At 45.1% G+C, this 21,843-nt stretch overlaps 1 protein-coding gene across 1 annotated transcript in view; it reads left to right on the top strand.

The window, feature by feature from the left end:
• The window catches only part of TADA2A (transcriptional adaptor 2A), a 426,671-nt gene extending 405,503 nt beyond the window's left edge, over window positions 1-21,168 (top strand). The window contains exon 15 of the mRNA XM_069614669.1: window positions 19,852-21,168. Within this exon, the coding sequence (XP_069470770.1) occupies window positions 19,852-20,037 (186 nt within the window). The 3' untranslated portion in view covers window positions 20,038-21,168. The remainder of the gene's footprint in view (window positions 1-19,851) is intronic.
• Window positions 21,169-21,843: the final 675 nt, after the last annotated feature.

The following is a 21,843-nucleotide window of genomic DNA, read 5'->3' on the forward strand; positions in this document are numbered from 1 at the left end:
CCTAAGCCCAGATGTCAGCCTAATGCCGATAGACGGCGGGGATCTGTAACAGATCCGCCAACACCATGTCAGCCCTCACATTCCAGAGGTTTGGGTTGCAGCTTACGCTCTGGGAACACAGAGCGTTGCGGGATCTGTGTCCCCAGAGCCTCATAAGCCTAATTTCAAAAGACATGTGGTATGCCGTATATATTCCCAGGCAGACATGAACTTTTTACAGGGTGCTGGCCTGCCTGGGAATATATACGGCATACCCCATGTCTTTTAAAATCAGACTTATGAGGCTCTGTTAGGATGCCCTTATTTTAAAAAGTTTAAAAACAGGGCCCTGGGCAACCAGCATAAAAAACAGACCTAGCTCTTGAAAGGGGCTGTGAAAGCGCTACACATAAGGAGCGTTTGGAGGAGAATAGGGGCTTGAGCAGTAACACTTAAAACCCCCTTCTCCTCCAGACGCTCCTCATGTGTAGCGTCTTGACATACCCTTTCAAGAGTCAGGTTTGCTTTTATGAAAAGCAGGCATGGCTCTTGAAAGTGGATGTCAAGGCTGTACACTTAAGGTGTGTTTGGAGGAGAAGGGGGTTTTAAGTGTTACTGCTCAACGAAACACAGATTATAATTGAAGACTTCAAATGCATCCAAGCAAACAGGAAATCCAAAAGAGAGGGGGGACTAGCGATCATCCACAAGGAACAACTGGCCATCAAATGGGAAGATCCTCTAAACATTGATAAATGCGAATCCTTAATACTACGGCTATCAGTAAACCCCAAAACTAACCTGAAATTCATACTGATATACAGACAACCAATCTATGATGCGACTTTCATAGACTCATTGACGGAAGCAATCACCATCCTAGCCATCAAATACAATCATCTGATCATCCTCGGAGACTTCAGCATCTGGTTCGACGAAGAAACCACAACCACACAAAAATCCTTAACCGCCCAACTAGCAGCCATGAACCTACAACAACTAGTCAAAGGAGCAACACACTCAGCAGGGCACACACTTGACACAATCTTCGCCAACAAGGATCTCATCACCACAGCACCCCCAATTCAAATACTCTGGAGCTGTAACGCTCACCTGATTCTCGCATAGGCGCCGGTCTTCACTGGGCGACTACCGTATCTTCAAAGGTGATGTGTAGCACCCGGTTGGCTCTTTGGGCTGGACCTCTGTGCACTGTATGCCTGACCTGTAGAGTAAGATGTCTTAGGTAAGTGAATGCCGAGCTCTCCATCTGCCTCGGGGCAGGGTGCTGTAACCAGTTTCTTCACTGGATAGGTAGCGCAGGCCTCTTGACTTCAGAGGACTGCTGTCCGTCGTTTACTGCACGAACGGTAAGTTTCGAGTCATTCAAATGTCTTTAAAGTCTTTAGTAATGATGTCTCTTGTTTTGCAGGGTTCCGGCGATGGCGGATGACGGGCTGAAGTGAGTTGAAGATGGAGCCCGTGTGATGAATAGAAGCGCCTGGAAGCACATAAGTAAGCGCTTGTTGCCTGCTTCACTATGCGCTCTAACTGTCTTTTTATTTTGCAGGTACGAGTTCGGAGCGGCTGCAGGGTGCCGGAATACCCACTGGATTAGATGTGGAAAGGAGTAATGGCACGTGAGTATTAAAGTGCCCCAATGTCTTTAAACGCACCTTGTTTTGTCTTTCAGATGCGGGATGCAGCGCCGAAGACCTCCGGAGCGCACGAAGAGTAGGTAAGCCTTTGCCTTTCAGATGCCGGAATGCTAACCTGTTCTTTCTTGTCTTTATAGGTGTTGCTGAAGACTGGATTCAGGATGGTAAGCCTTTTTCCTTAGGCCCAGGACCGGATGCAGAAGACACGATGAGCGTTCTGCTGCAGAGGTTGCAGAATAACGCAAAGCAAGATTCATCCACCGGGTGTGGTTTAAATAGCCTCCTGTAGTGCTTAGGTGTCTCCTTCCACAGCCACGCCTAAGTAAGAAAAGAGTTCCTGGTAAGAAAAGAGTTCCTGCCTTCCAGAAGAGTTCCAGTGTTCTGAATCTAGGGAGTGGCTCCAGCCCCACCCAACAGGAAAAGTAGTTCCAAACAGAAGAGGATCAGAGGCTCAACTGGCAGGCAAGTAAGCAGCATGGTCTGCTGAAGGTAAGTCCACCCAAGCATTATGAGCCCGGCGCTTCCAGCGCTGGGACTGGGCATATTTATGAGCCTGGTGCCACTGGCGCCAGGACTGGGTCCAAAAGGTCCCAATTGGGACTGGTTGGCACTCGGAACCTGGGTTATGGATCTGCTTCCAAGGGAGTTGGGAAAACCCTGACCTTTTGGAAGCAGAGATCATGACAGTACCCCCCCTCAAGGCCCCTCCCAAACCGGGCTTCTCCGGGGGTTTTGGCTTGTCAGGAAATGTTGGGTGAAATCTTTTGATTAGGCGAGGAGCGTGGACATATTCAGCAGGTTCCCAGGATCTCTCTTGGGGGCCGTAGCCTTTCCAGTCAATTAGGTAGAATAGTTTAGATTTGGAGATCTTGGAGTCCAGAATGCTTTTGACTTCAAACTCGAGTTCTCCATCCACTAGGATAGGTTTTGGAGATTTGGTTAGTCGGGTTTGAGGTTGCACGGGTTTTAATAGAGCGACGTGGAAGACCGGATGTATCTTCATGTGCGGGGGCAAGTCCAACTTGACCGCTACTGGGTTTACTATGGTAGTGATGGAATAGGGACCAAGGTATCTTGGGTTGAATGTGCGTGGCCCTTTTAGAGATAGATATTTGGTGGATAACCAGACTTGATCCCCTACTTGATAGTGAGGGGCTTCCTTCCGATGTTGATCTGCTCCTTTCTTGTAGTGTTCTTTAGCCCTTTGAAGGTGAGAAACAGCTTCCTTAAAGGCTTGGGTGATTGTAGAATGCAGGTAGTCTACTGCTGGTGTTTCAAGATCTTGGAGGGGATCCAACTCCGAGGTTCGAGGGTGACTGCCGTACAAAAGAAAAAACGGGGTTTTCCCAGTTCCCGAATGGACAGAGTTATTGTAGGCATACTCGGCTATCCAAAGGATATCTTTCCAAGTTTTTTCAGTTTGTTGCAGCATGCAGCGTAAATACTGTTCCAGAGTTTGATTGGTCCTCTCGGTTTGTCTGTCGGTCTGAGGGTGGTGACTGGTCGATAGTCTCACATCAATTTGAGCCGACCGACAGCAACTTCGCCAAAAATGAGAAATAAATTGACTACCTCGATCCGAAATTAGAACCGAAGGAAAACCGTGCAGTCGGACGATGTTTTCGAGAAATTCTCGGGCCAGAGTTGCTGCTGTTGGCAAGCCTTTGAGCGGAATGAAATGCGCCATCTTGGAGAATAAGTCCACGATTACTAGAATCGTATTGTATCCGGAGCATGGAGGTAGATCGGTGATGAAGTCCATAGAAAGCGTATGCCAAGGGCGAGGTGGGATGTCAATAGGGCGTAAGAGGCCTGCTGGTCTTTCCTTTTGACTCTTGTTTTGGGCGCATACTCCACAGGACATTATAAAGTCTCTGATATCTTTTTTCCAAGACGGCCACCAGAAGTAGCGCTTGATCTTTTCTGAGGTCTTGGCTATACCGGGATGGCCTTCCATTAAAGAGTCGTGATAACAAGAGATTACTTTTTTCTGTAAATCTGTGCTTGGTAGGTATAATCGTTCTTGGAAATACAATAAGTTGTCCTTTACTGCAAAGTCCTTTCCCTGCAGATGCCAATTCTGTATGTCTGCTGGAGTTACAAGTTGCCTGGCCTTATCCTTAACTTCCTCTATGGATTCTGTGGCGATTACACCCAGAATTCTTTGTTCGGGAATGATTGGTACAGGTTTAGGGTTGACCAAGTGTTCTTCCACTCCCATCCGAGAAAGGGCATCGGCTTTACCGTTCTTTGTACCAGGTCGATAGGTAATTATGAAGTCAAACTCGGCAAAGAATAATGCCCAACGGAGTTGTCTAGAGGATTGGGCTTTTGCGGTCTTCAAATATTGCAGGTTTCGGTGATCCGTAATCACAGTAACGGTGTGTCGGGCCCCCAGCAGATAATGCCGCCAAGCCTTAAAGGCAGACTTGATAGCCAGAAGTTCCTTGTCAGTAATCGTGTAATTGATTTCAGGAGGCGAGAATTTGCGGGACCAAAATGCCACGGGATGCAACTGATTGGTTACCGGGTCCTTTTGTGATAGAACTGCCCCCATGGCAAGGCTTGAAGCATCAGTTTCCACGATGTAGGGGAGTTCGGGGCGAGGGTGTTTTAAGATTGGTGCAGAGATAAATTTAGTCTTCAAATCCTGGAAAGCTTGTTCCGCCTCGGTAGACCATTCAAAACGTTTGTTTTTCTTTAACAAGGCAGTGATGGGCTGGACTATTCGAGAGAATTCGGGGATAAACCTGCGGTAAAAGTTAGCGAAGCCTAACATGCTTTGCACACCTTTTACGGAGGATGGTGATGGCCATTTGAGAACTGCATCGACCTTCTTTGAATCCATACGCACTCCGCCAGGTGATAATATGAATCCCAAGAATTCAACTTCAGTCACGTTGAAAACACATTTTTCCAACTTAGCGAAAAGTTTGTGTTGACGCAATCTTTCGAGGACCATTTTCACGTGTTTCCGATGTTCAGATTCCGATGAAGAATAAACGAGGATGTCGTCAATGTAAACAACAACACATACATCTATGAGCTCTCTGAGGACATCGTTCATAAAATATTGAAAGGCGGCCGGGGCATTGCAAAGTCCGAAGGGCATGACCTGATATTCAAATAGCCCATACTTGGTGCGGAAGGCCGTCTTCCATTCATCGCCCTCTTTTACTCGTACCAAGTGGTAAGCTCCTCTAAGATCCAGCTTTGTATATATGCATGCTTTTCTGACTTGGTCCAGGAGTTCAGGGATCAAAGGTAACGGATATCTATTCTTAACGGTGATCTGGTTCAGGGAGCGATAATCGATACAAGTTCTAAGGTCTCCTTCCTTTTTTTGGAACGAAGAACAAAGCTGAAGAAGCAGGGGACTTGGAAGGACGAATAAACCCATTTGCCAGGTATTGATCCAGGTATTGTCGAAGGTGAAGGTTCTCAGGCTCGGTGAGGGCATAAATTCTACTACAAGGAGGAGTAGATCCAGGTATCAGGTCTATCTGGCAGTCATAAGACCTATGAGGAGGTAGAGAGTTAGCCTGATCCTTCCGGAAAACATCTTGGTATTCTAGGTATTCGGGAGGTAACTGGGGAGTCTCTGAAGAAATTGCGGCCAGTGCAACACCAGGTGGAGGGTGACAAGTAGAGACACATTCTGGAAACTGGACCGTTCTTGCTCGCCAATCGATCAGAGGATTGTGTTTCTCTAACCAAGGTATTCCTAGAATAATCTGAAACTGAGGGGCCTTGATCACATCGAACACGATCTTCTCATGGTGTCCATCTTGACTTACTAGCGTCACCTCTTGAGTGGTATGCGTTACTGGCCCGGAGGCTATCTCCGTACCATCCACCGTAGTAATGACGTCCTTTACAGCCTTGGGACAAAGAGTTAGATTCATCCTCAAAACCATTTCATGATCCACATAATTGCCGATGGCACCGCTGTCGACATAAGCTTCAATTGCATGTAATCGATCCGGATTATCAGGGCTAATGAGGACCATAGGTATCACGAAATGCGAGGTCACGGAACTGGTTTTCACGCTCGGCAAGAGGACCTCTATTCTTGTCGGGCGAGGTCGTTTCCCTGCTCAGAGTTTGTAACTTTGGTAACTGCAGCTCCTACTGCCTTCTTGGCAGGTTTCACCGGACAGTCTCGAAGAAAGTGCCCCGAGTTTCCGCAATATAGGCATAATTGCAACTGTTTCCTCCTTTCCCGCTCCCTTTGTGTTAGAGGACCTTTCAGACCCCCCATTTGCATGGGTTCCCCGGAGTCTACTCCTTTGGAAGGAGTTGGCGGTTTGGAAAATACTCGAGCATCAAACTTGGAACGATCGGCCTTCCTGTTCTGCAGCCTGTGATCTATTTGAACGACCAAGTCTATATAATCCGAACAGTCTTGTGGGGGATTCACTACTTGGGCTAAAACGTCTTTGAGCTCTCCATGTAGACCTCTATAAAACAGCGTAATCCTTTTGTCCTCAGGCCATTGAGTTTCCACTATTAGTCTATTGAAAGATGCAATATAAGCCAAAAGTTCTTGATTACCCTGTCGCAACGAAAGAAGCTCATTGTCCAAGGCCTGCCCCTGTGAATGTCTTGCGAACAGTTTTTCCATACTAAGCTGAAAGGCTTGAAAATCATGGAGAACCGGATCATCTTGATTAACTAGAGGGATCGACCAGTCTGCCGCATTGCCACTAAGGTACGAAAGTACAAAAGCTACTTTTGCTTGATCAGTTGGAAAGGCTGCTGGCCGGCATAAGAAGTGCAACCGGCACTGATTGATAAATACTGCAAACCTCTTTGGGTCTCCAGAAAATCGTTCGGGCGGAGCCAGAGGTACATTCCCAGGTAGGTTGATCTGCACTGGATTCATAGAGGATGTTGAAGGAAGATTTGCCCCTGATGCGGGTAACGGGGTCTGTCCGGCTTGTGACTGTAGCACTTGTCTAGCAAGATTGTCTGTTCTCTCCTTGGAAATAATTAGTTCCCTTCTTAGAGCATTCGTTTCATGACGAGCTGCATGCACTTCTGCCCTTAGTTCCCCAAGTAACCGTGCTAGGGGGTCAGTATCCGAGGTTTCCATAGCGCCTGGGCGAGAGTTTTGCGGTAGGCTTTGCGTTCTGTAACGCTCACCTGATTCTCGCAGAGGCGCCGGTCTTCACTGGGCGACTACCGTATCTTCAAAGGTGATGTGTAGCACCCGGTTGGCTCTTTGGGCTGGACCTCTGTGCACTGTATGCCTGACGTGTAGAGTAAGATGTCTTAGGTAAGTGAATGCCGAGCTCTCCATCTGCCTCGGGGCAGGGTGCTGTAACCAGTTTCTTCACTGGATAGGTAGCGCAGGCCTCTTGACTTCAGAGGACTGCTGTCCGTCGTTTACTGCACGAACGGTAAGTTTCGAGTCATTCAAATGTCTTTAAAGTCTTTAGTGATGATGTCTCTTGTTTTGCAGGGTTCCGGCGATGGCGGATGACGGGCTAAAGTGAGTTGAAGATGGAGCCCGTGTGATGAATAGAAGCGCCTGGAAGCACGTAAGTAAGCGCTTGTTGCCTGCTTCACTATGCGCTCTAACTGTCTTTTTATTTTGCAGGTACGAGTTCGGAGCGGCTGCAGGGTGCCGGAATACCCACTGGATTAGATGTGGAAAGGAGTAATGGCACGTGAGTATTAAAGTTCCCCAATGTCTTTAAACGCACCTTGTTTTGTCTTTCAGATGCGGGATGCAGCGCCGAAGACCTCCGGAGCGCACGAAGAGTAGGTAAGCCTTTGCCTTTCAGATGCCGGAATGCTAACCTGTTCTTTCTTGTCTTTATAGGTGTTGCTGAAGACTGGATTCAGGATGGTAAGCCTTTTTCCTTAGGCCCAGGACCGGATGCAGAAGACACGATGAGCGTTCTGCTGCAGAGGTTGCAGAATAACGCAAAGCAAGATTCATCCACCGGGTGTGGTTTAAATAGCCTCCTGTAGTGCTTAGGTGTCTCCTTCCACAGCCACGCCTAAGTAAGAAAAGAGTTCCTGGTAAGAAAAGAGTTCCTGCCTTCCAGAAGAGTTCCAGTGTTCTGAATCTAGGGAGTGGCTCCAGCCCCACCCAACAGGAAAAGTAGTTCCAAACAGAAGAGGATCAGAGGCTCAACTGGCAGGCAAGTAAGCAGCATGGTCTGCTGAAGGTAAGTCCACCCAAGCATTATGAGCCCGGCGCTTCCAGCGCTGGGACTGGGCATATTTATGAGCCTGGTGCCACTGGCGCCAGGACTGGGTCCAAAAGGTCCCAATTGGGACTGGTTGGCACTCGGAACCTGGGTTATGGATCTGCTTCCAAGGGAGTTGGGAAAACCCTGACCTTTTGGAAGCAGAGATCATGACAGGAGCGACCACCTCATCATTCCATTCATAATCACAACGGCTGCTCCAACAAAAAAGCAACAAGAAAAACCACTGATCATGATGAAAAGAAACTGGAGAACCATAAAAAAACTCCAACCTAACCGAGCTCCTAGAACTCAGCAAACCACAAGCAGCAACCATGGAAGAAGCATACCTAGACAAAAAGTTGCCCTGCTCCACAACTGGATCGCAACAACTCTACACAACATCGCCAAAGAAAAGCTCTTCACCCCATCACTTAAGAAAACAGCAAAATGGTTTACCCCACTACTCAACACCATGAAAAGAAAAAAACGAAAACTACAATCTGAATGGAGGACCAACAACACCACTGCAAACAAATTGAAATTCCTGCAACAGATCTGCTCATATAAAAAGGAAATACAAAAAGCGAAGAGGAAACATTACAACAACCAAATCTTCAGACCACCAAACGCACAAAAAGAACTCTTCAAAATCCTAAACGAAATAAAAAAATCCACTGGGCTGCAACAACACGCCAATTCCATCGATTAAACTTTGCAATGACCTAGGAGACCACTTCAAAAACAAAATAACCTCCATCCAACATACCATACAAAACAGACCGAGCAATCACAGCTCAAACCCCAGCGACGACGAGGAACACCCAAACAAGCTACGAAGCTTCCCAGAAATATCAGTTGAGGCTTTCGTCAAACTGGTAAACCAAAGCAACAAATCAGGCTCTCCTAAAGACCCTTGCCTCCCCTCCCCCCGGACATATACGAAACAATTCTCAAACAAGGAACCCCCATGGAATACCATAGGAATCTCCTCAACCTCTCAATCTCAACAGGTAAAGTACCACAGGTCTTCAAATCAGCGTACATCAAGCCACTACTCAAAGACACAACAGGAAACGTAGAGGACTTATCCAACTACAGACCCATCTCCAATATACCCTACATAGCCAAACTGCTAGAAACGTACGTCTACAAAATAACCCAAGAATTCAAAGAAGAGCATTGCCTACTAGACAAGGCACAAGTTGGTTTCAGATCAATGAGAGGAACAGAATCGGTTCTCCTCTCAATCTGGGACGACCTAAAAACGAATGCAGACTCTGACAACAGCATCACCCTGATTCTCCTTGATCTGTACGCAGCTTTCGACACCGTCAACCACGACATCCTCAAAGAGATTAGAAGGACTAGGGATAACCGACACCGCCCTACTATGGATCAAATCCTTCCTAACAAACAGAACCGAAACCGAATGGTGAAACCTTTTAAATCCAAACCTAGAAACTCCATGTGCGGAGTACCACAAGGATCATCCTTCTCGCCGCTTCTATTCAATATCTACATGTACCTATTAATCAAACTCATAAAAAAACATGGCCTCACATGCTACAACTACGCCGACAACACTCCAATCTTCAACATACAAGACACCCGAGAAGAAAACGCTACACTAGAGAATTGCCTTTGTGAGATATTCAACTGGATGAACCTCGACCACCTAAAAATCAACCCAGGCAAAACAGAGATAATGATTGTTTCAAAAAAGGGAGGAGACATCAGCTACATCCCCTGGCCAAGAGAGCTCGGCACCACACCAGAACCATCATCAACTGTAAAAAACCTAGGGGTCCTGATGGATAACAACCACAAGTAAACTCCCTATTCAAGAAATGTTTCTTCCTCCTGCGAGCAGCAAAAAGGATCCTACCGTTCCTGTCGTTCGCCAACAAAACACTTACCATCATCGCTCTGATCATGTCCAGAGTAGACGACGCCAATAGCCTATACCTGGGCATGCCCGAACAACTTGTAAAAAACTACAACGCATACAAAATGCATCAGCCAGACTCCTCCTCAAAGTACCCAGAAGAGAACACATAACACCCGCGCTAAAAACACTACACTGGCTACCACGAAAACAGCGAATAAAGTTCAAGTCCATGTGCATCACACAGAGCAGTACACAAACGAGGCGCAGAATTCCTAAGCGATAAACTACGCCTACATCAACCGACAAGAACACTGAGATCAAGGACCGACATCCGCCTGGAACCAAAACCATATAACAGAAGAAAAATCGGAGGATCCTCTTTCTCTCACCAGGCACCGAAAACCTGGAATGACCTACCTAAGAATATACAGAACACAAACCACCTAGCATTCAGGAAACTCCTCAAATCATGGCTCTTCACAGCGTAACCACAACAGCGACGCACTAGAATGCCCACCCCATTAAAACAACAGCGAAAACACCACCAACCTGGGCCACTCTCAAATGGACAAACACTGAACCCAAAGAACCGACCACACGACAGACCATAACATATCATGGGAAATAGCCACAAAAGGAGGCCTACAGAGACTGATCACATACTCAGACCCAGACGAAAGCCCTAAATGACTCACCCACTCCCCCCGAACGTACCATACCGAAACCGGCAGACGCATTCAGATAGAAGTTTGAGAGGAGTCCGCTACACCAGCCCCAGCACCCAAGGAGGAGAATAGACACCCAACCCACATTAATCAATCCATCAGCATTAGAACACCTACAGAGCTGGCTAGAATAGAACGGCAAGGAGCAATCATAACACTTACAAATCACGTTAGAACAGCACAGGGAGCACCCCACACAAACCAAAACCCTGCCAGGCGAAGCACTTTGCCCACCCCGATGAAATTAGGAGGATCGGCAAGTGCCACACTCGGACAGATTTCTGAACTTCTGTTAAGCTTCATACAACCGACTAACAAAAAACTCAGCATTTCTGCAGACCTATCTCACTCAAAAATGTCACACAACCATCTCTCGCACAACAACCCACACGCACTTTACAACACCGCAACAACACATAAGCAACACCAACAGCACATGAGGACTGACATTGATCCAATACTCGCACCGAAGCTCAGCACCCGGTGTATACCGAGTTGAAGCTGCCAGCAGAACACCACTCCTCTCACTATCCTACTCCCGCTTCACCTACTAACCCATCCCACCTTCTCATTTGCAGATCCGCCACAGCGCCTGGGGACCAATTCCATTGGTGACGGTGCGTGGTACAAATACCTTTAACATAATTAGTTCAGCACAGCCTAACACAATCTTAAATTGTAAAAAAAAAAAAAAAAAAGAAACATTTCGCATGTGGGCTATTGTGCATTCTGGCCAATTGAGTCCTACTACAAAAAACATGGACCCCTACAGTTTCTTATGGGGGCATAATCTTGAGAAAGGGGGGCCGAGCACTAAATACTGGGACAGACCCCGCAAAACCGAGGCCCCATATGTTACCCCGCCATGGGGACACCAGGGGCCATGAACACACAACACAGAGGGCCACATTATTTATTTTATTTTCATTTTAAAAAGTCATGCCATGCTGCTAATTCTTTTTTTACCCCAGCAATGGTCTGCACATAGACCATGCTTTAAACTTAGAGGCACACATCCCACATTTTTTTTAATTTACCCCAGAGCATGACAAACAACCATAGGTTGCCCATGTATATATTTTTAAACAAGTTAACATGTAAAATAGTACCTGGAACAGGGATAAATCCTAGCACATCCCCTCGTGAAAGGTCTGGATATATTTCCTATAAATAATTAATAAAAACAATTAGCAGAGCTTGTTTTACTTAAGTCTACCCTATGCTACATCTATACATAAATTATACATGCCCCTTACTTGTGAGTTGGTCTGGCTAGGCATTTTCCCGGGCTGCGTTAGGATGGCTTCACACACATTCAACGAAAACTCAAGAGAGCTTGTCTAAACATCACACAGCACTTATAGACTTCAAACTGGCGGGCTTTTGCAAACAGCTGCTAATTAACCCGGAAGCTAAACACCTTTGGCTATTCAAGACATTGCACCCCCCAGTGTTTTGCGACTAGAGCTGCCTGCCTTGTAGGCCGGCAATTCAAGCTGATGCATCACACCTGTTCCTGGGGGCTGAGCCCCCTCCAGCACTTCCCCCTCCTCCCCCAGCCTGTGGAGGGGTTGCTGGGGGAAGATGGGAAGTGCTGGAGGGTGGCTCAACCCCCCAGGGACAGCTGTGATGTATCAGCTGAGCTCAGTGCTACAAACGTCCTCCCCCCAGCATGTGGAGGTGGTGTTGGGGGACGAGAGGGGAGAAGTGCTGTGGGGGGGCTCAACCCCAGAGAGTCAGCTGTGATGCATCGACTGAGCTTAGTGCTACGTAATTCCTCTCTGGGTCTCTTCCTGTTGAATTCCAGCTACCACGTGGCTGGACCCTACAGCTGCTTTTGAGATATATATATCTATATATATATATATCTGTCAGGGGTGTGGGGTGAACATGGCTTGCGCAGGCCATTGTGCATGCCATTTTGCAGCCTGAGTGCCTTGGAAAGGACAGAGACCTACACTGCTGCCCCAGGCATTTTTTTAAATATATTTAAATTCTTTTGAAATTCTTTTTTTTTTCAATTTTTTTTTCTAATTCTTACCTGCCTTATAAGTGTGGGCACATGGCCACACTATACTAAATACCCTCTTTAGCACAACCGCCCCTGGTCAACGCCCAGTCTCCATCTTGCGCATACCTTGCCTCCCCTGCCATTCGCGCTGATGCTGTTTAATCAGAGTTTCCCCCAGTCCTCAGGATTGGCTTGTACCTACAGCCCAAAACCCTGCTATATATATACACCCTACACGTTCCACCCCCTAAAGATGGCCGCCGTTCAGACGTCAGCTCCACACTTCCGGTTCTTTGTGGGGGCATCCGGGGAAGCCCCCTTGGGGCCCCTAGGGACTCCAGGCCTCCTGTCCTGCTATTCCCCATAATGTAACATCTGGTGGGACACCCCCACTAATGAACAAGTGCCTGTTAAACACACCTACATCACTTCTGGGGCAGGATTTTACCCAGGCAGAACTTCCGGGGGAAACCCTAGGGGGCCAAGCCCCGGATATGTCATAGGAACCGGTTATCACGCCCTAAAAGGGGCGTGGAAACCTGTCAAGGCTAGTTTGATGAGGAAAGGTATCATCCTTTACTACTGGCGCAAAAAACACTGATGCAGCAGGAGTCCCTCGCAGTGCAGTATCAGACCCGGTCACCCGATTCTTTATCATGGAGACGAAAAGGGGGACACTGGAATGGATCTTGCAGAAGCCGTTGAGTGGAGGGATTGTCCCGGTTCTGTGTTTTTGGCACCCGTTTCAAAGCACCAGTGAAGAACGGTTAGAGTCAGGTCGATTCATCTTGTTTTGTCTGTCCAGCACTCTGGTGAGGGGACTTCAAGGAGTGGAATCTTGCCTTAGGAGGTCCGGAGGGAGGTCCACCAAAGTTTCGGGAGCATTCTATCTTCGGAAGGCGATGTACTGCACGATGGCCACATGTCCCAGGGTATTGGCAGTTTGCAACCGGTGAAGGTTACAGCTCATCATGGGACAGCTCGAAATGCAGATAGTCGTGAGACTGATTGGACCCACCAGTCTGAGGGAGAGAGTCATCCTTTTTGGGGCTCTACTGACACTTGGAAGAAGGGGTCAGACCGCAGGGATTACTCAGAAGGCATCTCTGGTCCTCTGGCAGTGGCTTCGGGCATATTCTCTTCTTCCTTCAGTTCCAGTGGACAACTTGTCTTCAGCATCAGGATCCATGGCTCTTATTCAGGAGCCCAGCCAATCACCATGTATATGTTGGGGAGTGGCTGTCCTTTTTTGGAGTCCTCCCCCGTTTCCTGTCCTCAGGGACACACTGGCACCTTGACAGGCTTTACAAAGGGATCCTGCTGAAAGCAAAAGTCAACCAACCTCCCCGTTTCTCCCCCCCCAGCCTGCACGCCAGAAGGAGGACCGAGAATGGACAAGCCATCTTAAAATGGCGAAAAAAGAGCACTGTCACTATTTTGTGTCAATGGTAACCCTTCTGTGCATAAGTGCAGCTGTGAGTAAAAATTGCACGAAAGTAGGTAGGATAAAACCACTGCCACCAGCCATTCAGATTAGCTTGTCACTGTAACCAAAAGGTTACAGGAGCAGTGAGAAAGGCGGGTGTGCTGATCTCACAATAGAAAATGATGGAAAGGATACAAATATCCCCCTGCCCTTGGGAACATGTGTTCCCATAAGGAAAATAACAAAAAATAAAAAGCGAAGCACAAAGGGTTCCTAGCAACACTGCAGTGTGTGCTGCAAATGTCAGACTGATGCCACAAATCTTGGAGGAAAGCATGACTCCAACAAAAAGGTATAAAAAGAAATATAAAAAGTTCACATACAGTGAATGAGTGTGGAAAAAGGTTCCCATTCACTCATGAGATCTGACAAAAAATCCAGTAGTCCAGCAAAACGTGCTGGCGGGCTCGCAGATGGAGGAGATTGTGCATAAAAATGAAAATCTACTTAACAGCATGCAGCCCCCTGCTCAGCTCCCCCACCCCTTGGAATCTTACTGGCCTCCTGAGCACAGAAAAGCTGAATGAGGAGAAAAAATAAAGGATCCAGACCCAGGTTCCACCAAAGGTCCTGCGAGAGCTAGGAAGCACAAGCCTCACTAACCTTCTTACGGTAGCGGTTTGGCACAGACTATACTAAGCAGCTAGGGCAAGGAGGCCCTCGGGTTGGGGAGTCTAAGGACCTGAGAGTAAATTGTACAGTGGTGGCTGCATTGGAATAGGTCTAGGAGGCTTGGTTGCACAGTTATGGTTTGGTACCAGAATTGGGTCTTGCTAGACCGTTTGGGGTCTCCGGTCAGTGTGACTAGTCGGACAAATTCATACAAGTGGATCCCATGCATGAAAACCCTGGTGATTACATCACACAAGGCAGAGGAAACCACACTAGCACACGAGGGCTGAATAGGACCCAGCAAACAGGTCGGAGATCGTGCAGGTGAGAACAGAGGATCCATCAAAGCAGCTTGAGACAGAGATATGATGAAGACAACTGCAGGAGGCAATCCAGACCCCCCACTCCACCTCACCCGTAGCAAATGTGGAGAAGTGGGCATTCTGAGTCGCAGGCCAGCACAGGAAAAGGTGTTCTCACCATTAGGTACCAGGACCAAGAACCCTGTCTGGGATTACATGCTTGAATAGTTCTAACAGTGAAGGTGAGAGGATCCAGCATTGAAGGCTTGTGAGAGGTTAAGGAAGCCCAGGAAGGGATTCCTGCAGCTGAGAGCAGCAGAAGTGCCAGGACATAAAAAACAGGGTTACAGCCAGTATAGCTTTAACACAGTTCTCAGTTGCCCCACTCTAAGCGATCTTTGGCTGAGTTTAGGAACGTAAATATTTAGTATGGTACGAGGTCTCCCCAGATATATACACTCTCATAGGGGTAGGGATAACCCTACCCACCAATCCACAATGGTGCAGCATTCAAATTCGGAGGCAGGCCAAACGTTCATGCACACCCACACAAACCTGCATTGAGGTGCCTGAAGCCCCTCGCTCAGTTGAAACTGGATCAAACGTAAACTGATGCCTTTATGGGCCTATGGCCTATTTTGGTCATCCCGCATGGTCCACATGAAACGGTCTACAAAACATTGGATGGTGGGTAGGACTAAAAAACGACAGCATCTTTGTACTTAAATGACTACCATATAAGACTGCTGAACTATTAATTTAGGAAAACTATTACGAGCATGGTGTAGCAATGAACACCAGTCTACTCCCCAACCCAGAGGATGAGAGAACTCACCTTGGGACGTAATGGTCTGCTTAAAAAGCACCCCAGCCCAACAAGCCATCGGACTAGTAATGACTGCACAACCAGAAAATATTGCAGGTGTAGGGGGACAGCGAAGAATGTCAAAGCCTGCAAGAGTTACCCCCCCCCTCCACTTCCCTTCTCTTTTTTCCTAGTCTACCTTCTTTTCCTGTGCCCTTCAGTCTTTCAGTTCCTCTTAGTTTGTCTCCTCCCTTTTCTTTTGTTTCTTCTGTCTTCTTTCTTTCAATTGACTCTCCTAAATCAGTTCTTATTTCCTCTCTACTACACTTAACACATTTTATGCATCTCTGCCTTTCTCCCCCTTGTGTAAACCACCACAATCCTGGCTTACTACATTGTGCTATTTGTCACACTGAATGGTGTTGGAAGAACTGCAGCACCCCTTCCGATTTTGCGTCTTTCTTTTCTTCACACTCTACGACTCTTCTCTACTTACAGCTAAAAACAATGATACTATTATCTTATCTCCACTTTTCCCCCTCACCCCGTCACATTTTCCAGCTGCTTAAATACATAAATATATTTTTTCTCTGCAATTCCTCTTTCCAATATTCTTCCTTCTGTTGACATTGTGAACTACCTTAGTTCTATAGTCGCTCTGCTTTCTGTACTTTTTCTCCAGATTCTGAATCTTCACTCTCATCCACACCCCACTCCTCGTCCCTCTATGGCTACCTTCTCTCCTTTTTCTGACTTTGGTACTTCTCACTTCCTTTCCTATACTCATCCTGCTGCTTCTCTCTCTGATCACATATCCTTTTATCCATATGGTCTTTTCTTCTTCGTCCCTTTTTTAAACTTCTCTTTAATAATTCTTTAACTGCTTCCTTCCCTTCTGACTTTAAGCATGTTATCTTTTTCTTAAAAAGTGTTGTCTTCCTTTTAATGTCTGCCCTATTTTCCGTCCATTTCTTTCTTTAAAAAAAAGTTAAGTCTACTTGCAAATCCTCTGCCTTTTGCAATCATTACTCCCTTTTACCTTACCAGTCTGGTTTATGCGCATTTCAGTCCACAGAAACTGATCATTTACACATTACTAATTCCTTACACACTACATTTCACTCTAAACATTTCTATACTATTTATTTTGATGTATTTAATACGCACACAGCAAAAACTTTGCATATACAACTTAAATAACATACAAACAAGATTACAATGCACTTAAATCCCAATGATTAAAATAAAGTATAAAAATCCATAAGCAAAATCAAAATTGTTAATAAAAATCCACAATAAAAGTTCATGAATAAATATAACATATTAGTAAAATAGCACAAAACCATATGTTAACAATTATTGACAGCATCATATTACAATGTTCATTATTTCAACACACTTCCAATAAAATCTAACAAGATGGTATATCAAGTTGGCATCACAACCATATAAAAACGTTGCCCATATATCTGATAGATCATCCAATTCAATGCTATTATTATAACCTTTTAAATAATTATTTCGTAGCCCTTTAAGACTATCACAAGCAAGTAACAAATGTTCAAGGGTTTTGATTTTTGTCCCCACCACAAAGCCTACATTTTCGTTCATTTCGAGGGGTACCTATACGAGCACCCTGGGTCACAAATGCAATGCTTATATTAAATTTCATACGTAGGTATTGTCTGCTATAGCACTACTTGGAAATGCTACGATATAAGAGTGTTTAATAACTCTACTTGATATATATTCACAGAAAATAGTATTATTGTTACCTGATAATGGGTTAATCCAGTATTGCTCTTTACTATGCTGTTTGAGTTTTAGTTTGAGGCAAGTCTTTTTTTATATAGACTATGCCATTCTGTCGAATACCACAGCATCCTTCTTGCCATTTCATACAAGTTCGAATCATGTTTCCCAGGGTGCCAATAGTGTGATAGTTATCCAATGGACGGAATGCGTCGACAAATTAATCTATCATGCTATTAGATTCTAGCTTCAGCAGTTTGTCACAAAACAGGATAGTCTTTACAATTACATCAAAAACTATTCCGGCAAGATCAAATTCCAGATATATATATACACTCCACAGGGCTGCTTCATACCTTCTAAGCAGTATTACATATCTTTTTTTCTATAATCGCAAGCCCATTTATTCCTGCATATTTACCCAATGAGTCTACTAGGCTTTATAATCCTCTGGGTGTATGGTCTATCAGCACCAAGTCGTCGGCATAAGCCAACCAACTGGCAGAGATTCGACCCACCTTCACTGGATGTAAGATAGTCAGTAAACACAAAACCCAGTTCAGACAGATAGATTGAAAAGGGTGGCAGCAACAATACACCTCTGCTTGACACCACAACGGGTCGGCAGGGGTGCATATAGGCTGCCCTCTCCATCCAGCCTTATGCTTACAGAGGTGTCAGAATAGAGAAGCATCAACATCTTCAATAGTCCCTGTGGGATATTCCATTTGGTGAGTTTGTTCCATAGGCGGCCCCTAAGGACCGAGTCAAATGCAGCTGAGAAGTCAATAAAGGCTGCATAGACCGAAGAATTCATGCGTTCCCATGCATATTCAATGGCTGTTACCAAAATCAACATGTTGTGTGCAGTATTGTTCTTCTGGGCATCTACTGCCTTTGATATTGTTGATCACTCCATCCTTCTTTCCTCTTTAGGTTTCGCTGGTTCTGTTCTTCACTGGTTCCATTCTTACCTCTAAGCCTACTTACGCTGTCTCATGAGCTGGTCATCTTAACCCCTTCCTTTCAAATTTAGAGTTAAAGTTCTCCTACTTTTCTCCCTCTAATACCATTCCTTTGTCTTATATAATGTGTTCAATTCATTTCTTGTCACTTTTTGGATGCTCACTGCTCCCAGATTTTTATTTCTTTTCTTCTTTCTCTGTTTCTCACCATGCCACTCTTTCTAGGTATCTTATTGTTATCCAGTCTTGGGTGACTACTCGTTTTCTTTTTTTTTTAACTCTAGAATAACTGAAGTCCTATTCTTTACCTCCTCCACTATTACTTTGCCCACTCCTCCCAGCTTGTATTTCTTTCCTCCCTCTCAACTTCCTTTTTCCTTCTCTAGATGCAATCTTATTATTTTTCATTCTTCTCTCTCGATTTCTTTGCATGTATCCAACGTTGCCCGCTCCTGTAGCTTTCATCTTTATAACCTACCAATTATCATTTCCTTTCACACAGCCAAACGTTGTGTTTCTTATCCTCTATTTTCTCATGGTCACACTGCCTGTCAACTTGTTCCCCTCCGATATGTTTAAAACTCCCTAATAAGTCTTTTTGTTGTCTTCCTCCTAGAGACACAGTGAACACCCCTCTTGTCTTTCTTTTTTGGCTCCCTTTTGAGTCTCATCTTTTCCATTTTCTTTGCATTGTTTTAAAAGGCATTCATCTTACTCCACCCTACATCTCCACTAGTCTCTTCAGACCCTGGCATGCCCCATGTTCTCAATTAAATGTTGTCTTGTTGTTCATAACACTGCCTACGCCCAGTCGTTTTTGTTTACTTTTCTCTCATCCTAAACATTGGAATCATTTACCTTTGTATATTATAACTGGCCCTTCATTTTCTATTTTTCATCCTCCATGTAAGGGACATAAATAAAATAAGTTTAAATAGTTTTTTATGTTTATATTGCGCTTCATGCAGGGTCCCAGCCCCTAAGCGTGGGACCGGGTACTGAACCCGCATAGCTCAGCATGGTCTCGTTTCCAAGACAAGCGCGTTGCCCCTTAGCTATCTTCCCGGCCAATCTTCTTTAAGTTAAACCGAGTATTCATTTGTGTACTGTATTAACTTTGTGCAGTTCATTGGTGTAAATTCAGTAAACGTAGGGGACTCACTGAGAGCAAAAAGAACCCCAACATTTGAGTTCTGCAGCAACAATACAATCATTCACAGATATGAGAAAAATGAAGTTGAGGCAAATGAAGATGAGGCATTGACTGAATAACCTGCTAATGTATTTTGTGCAAGAAATAGAATTGTCTTCATGATAAAAGATATCCTGCAGTCCTGTGTGAAATAGTTAATTTTAAAACACTAGTGGGTTTGAGTCGGACTCGATTTTAATATTTTCTGTTTGTACTTTTGTCACAACACTCTTCAGATGATTTAACCATTGTTGCATTGTCTTTGCCTTTCAGCTGTGTCAGATCGTGCGCCTGGTCCCTGGGGCCTACTTGGAATACAAATCTGCATTAATGAGCGAGTGCCACAAGCAAGGAGGCCTGAGACTGGCGCAGGCTAGAGCACTTATCAAGATAGACGTCAACAAAACCCGCAAAATCTATGACTTTCTCGTGCGGGAAGGGTACATCGCCAAAATCTGAGACAACTGTCTCTGGGACTACGCGATAACAGTATCGCTGCCAGCATTCTTAAAAAAAAAAAACAGTCTAGTTGTTTGACTGTGGATCTCTGTGCGTATTTTTTTCGCCCTCGCCACACAGCACGCCTCACGTCAGTTTATTGTTAGTGTGTATAGCTGGAAAGAATTGTGTAACCTAAGGAGTCTTATTTTGAGGTTGCTGTTTTCAGTAGCACAGTAGGGCAGAAGACTCTTCTTTTGCTATCGGTTACTGTACATGCAGCGGTGTAAACTCTGCATGGCTTACTTTGTCCAGTTTCAAAGAAAATACACGCTGCTCCCACAACGGAGCCAGGTCAGATACAATGCTGTAAATAAATCGGAAGCCTTGCACTTTAGTGAAACGTTACAGGCCCGAGTACACGTGGCATTATGGATGGACGTAATGTGTATTCTAAAATGCATGCCACCAGCCAATTTAGTTTTTTTGTTTTGTCCTTTTTTGTGGTCCTAATTGACAGCTTCAAATTAAACAAAAAAAAAAGAAAATACATGCGTTAGTAAACAAGAGCACATGCATAATTAACAATCTATCTAGACTTCGGCTTAGATTACCGTAGTCACTGCTCTTCCTGGAGCATAGATCTGTTTTTTGAAAAACTCTTAAGGCATCTCTCTCCAGTGACAGGTGGATCTCTAGCCACATGGATGTGGCAAACCTCATCTGTGTCTGTGCTGTGTTCTGTACTTGTGGTCGAATTGCATACTGTGTTCTGGTAGGCTTTTTTGCATCTGTGCAGAACCTACGCTCATCACTAAATATACCACTGACCACTGAAGGTACAGATGTCCTGCACCTTTTTAGAAAGTGACGCAGTTCATCATGGTTTTGGTTTGCATAGCTGCCAACAGAAATATTGGTCACTTGTAGATCATGTGTATGTCATCGATGTGCCCATCTAATTGGAAGCAGCTTTCCCGTTAATTACCTGCTTTAAGGTAAGCATGCCTAAACATTGAAGCCACCAATGCTGGGAGTGTGAGGGTATTCTTGTTGTAACGCCTTAGGCAAAGTAAGCTTCTTCTGGGATCTTAAATACGATGCACAGATTTGCTTATTTTAAATAAACAGAACTGCCTTTCACATTACAAATTTGTGCGCTTTTCTTTCATACTAGCAATCATCAGAGTCAATTACTCTGTAATATATGGCTTCATCTTTGCTTCTGTTTTAGGGCACTTATTTGGCTGAGGGTCTGTAGTTCATGTATGTGTGTAAATCATGCATTGTCGCTGCTTGGGGGATTGCTATTCAACACTACTGTCTTACAGAGAAATTGAATGTGGCCTCATAACTGGCAAGGCGGTCCTGCTCTTTAGGTACAGACCAGAATCTATTACTCGGTTGTATACTCTGCACAACAGTTCAGTCCTTCTTGGAGCTGAGGAGCAATTTAGCTAACCCTGCTGATTTTGCAGTGTAACTTATTTCTTATGATTCTCTTCTTAATTGTGGTTTTTGGATGGTGGGATGTACTGTTTTCTTCTTCCTAGGCAGTATTTATTTTATTAATTGTTTTATATTCTATTTGATTTAAAAAATTATTATGACTGTTCAACAAGGAGGCCCGACTTCTATTCGTTTGTCAAAATTGTCTCCATGTGCCTTTATCTGCCAACCTTGTGTGTGTTTAGGGACAGGCCAACAAAGTTTTGTTTGGAAAAAAAATGCTAATTTTCATATGGCAAGGGAGAATAAAATCTGACTCTGCTCCAAGAGAAAAAGCATGTAGGTCAACCATCCAGTATATGTGCTGTAACTTGCCCT

Source organism: Ambystoma mexicanum, chromosome 9 (assembly GCF_040938575.1).
Source record: "Ambystoma mexicanum isolate Mex_15411 chromosome 9, UKY_AmexF1_1, whole genome shotgun sequence".
In the NCBI taxonomy this organism is placed as follows: domain Eukaryota; kingdom Metazoa; phylum Chordata; class Amphibia; order Caudata; family Ambystomatidae; genus Ambystoma; species Ambystoma mexicanum.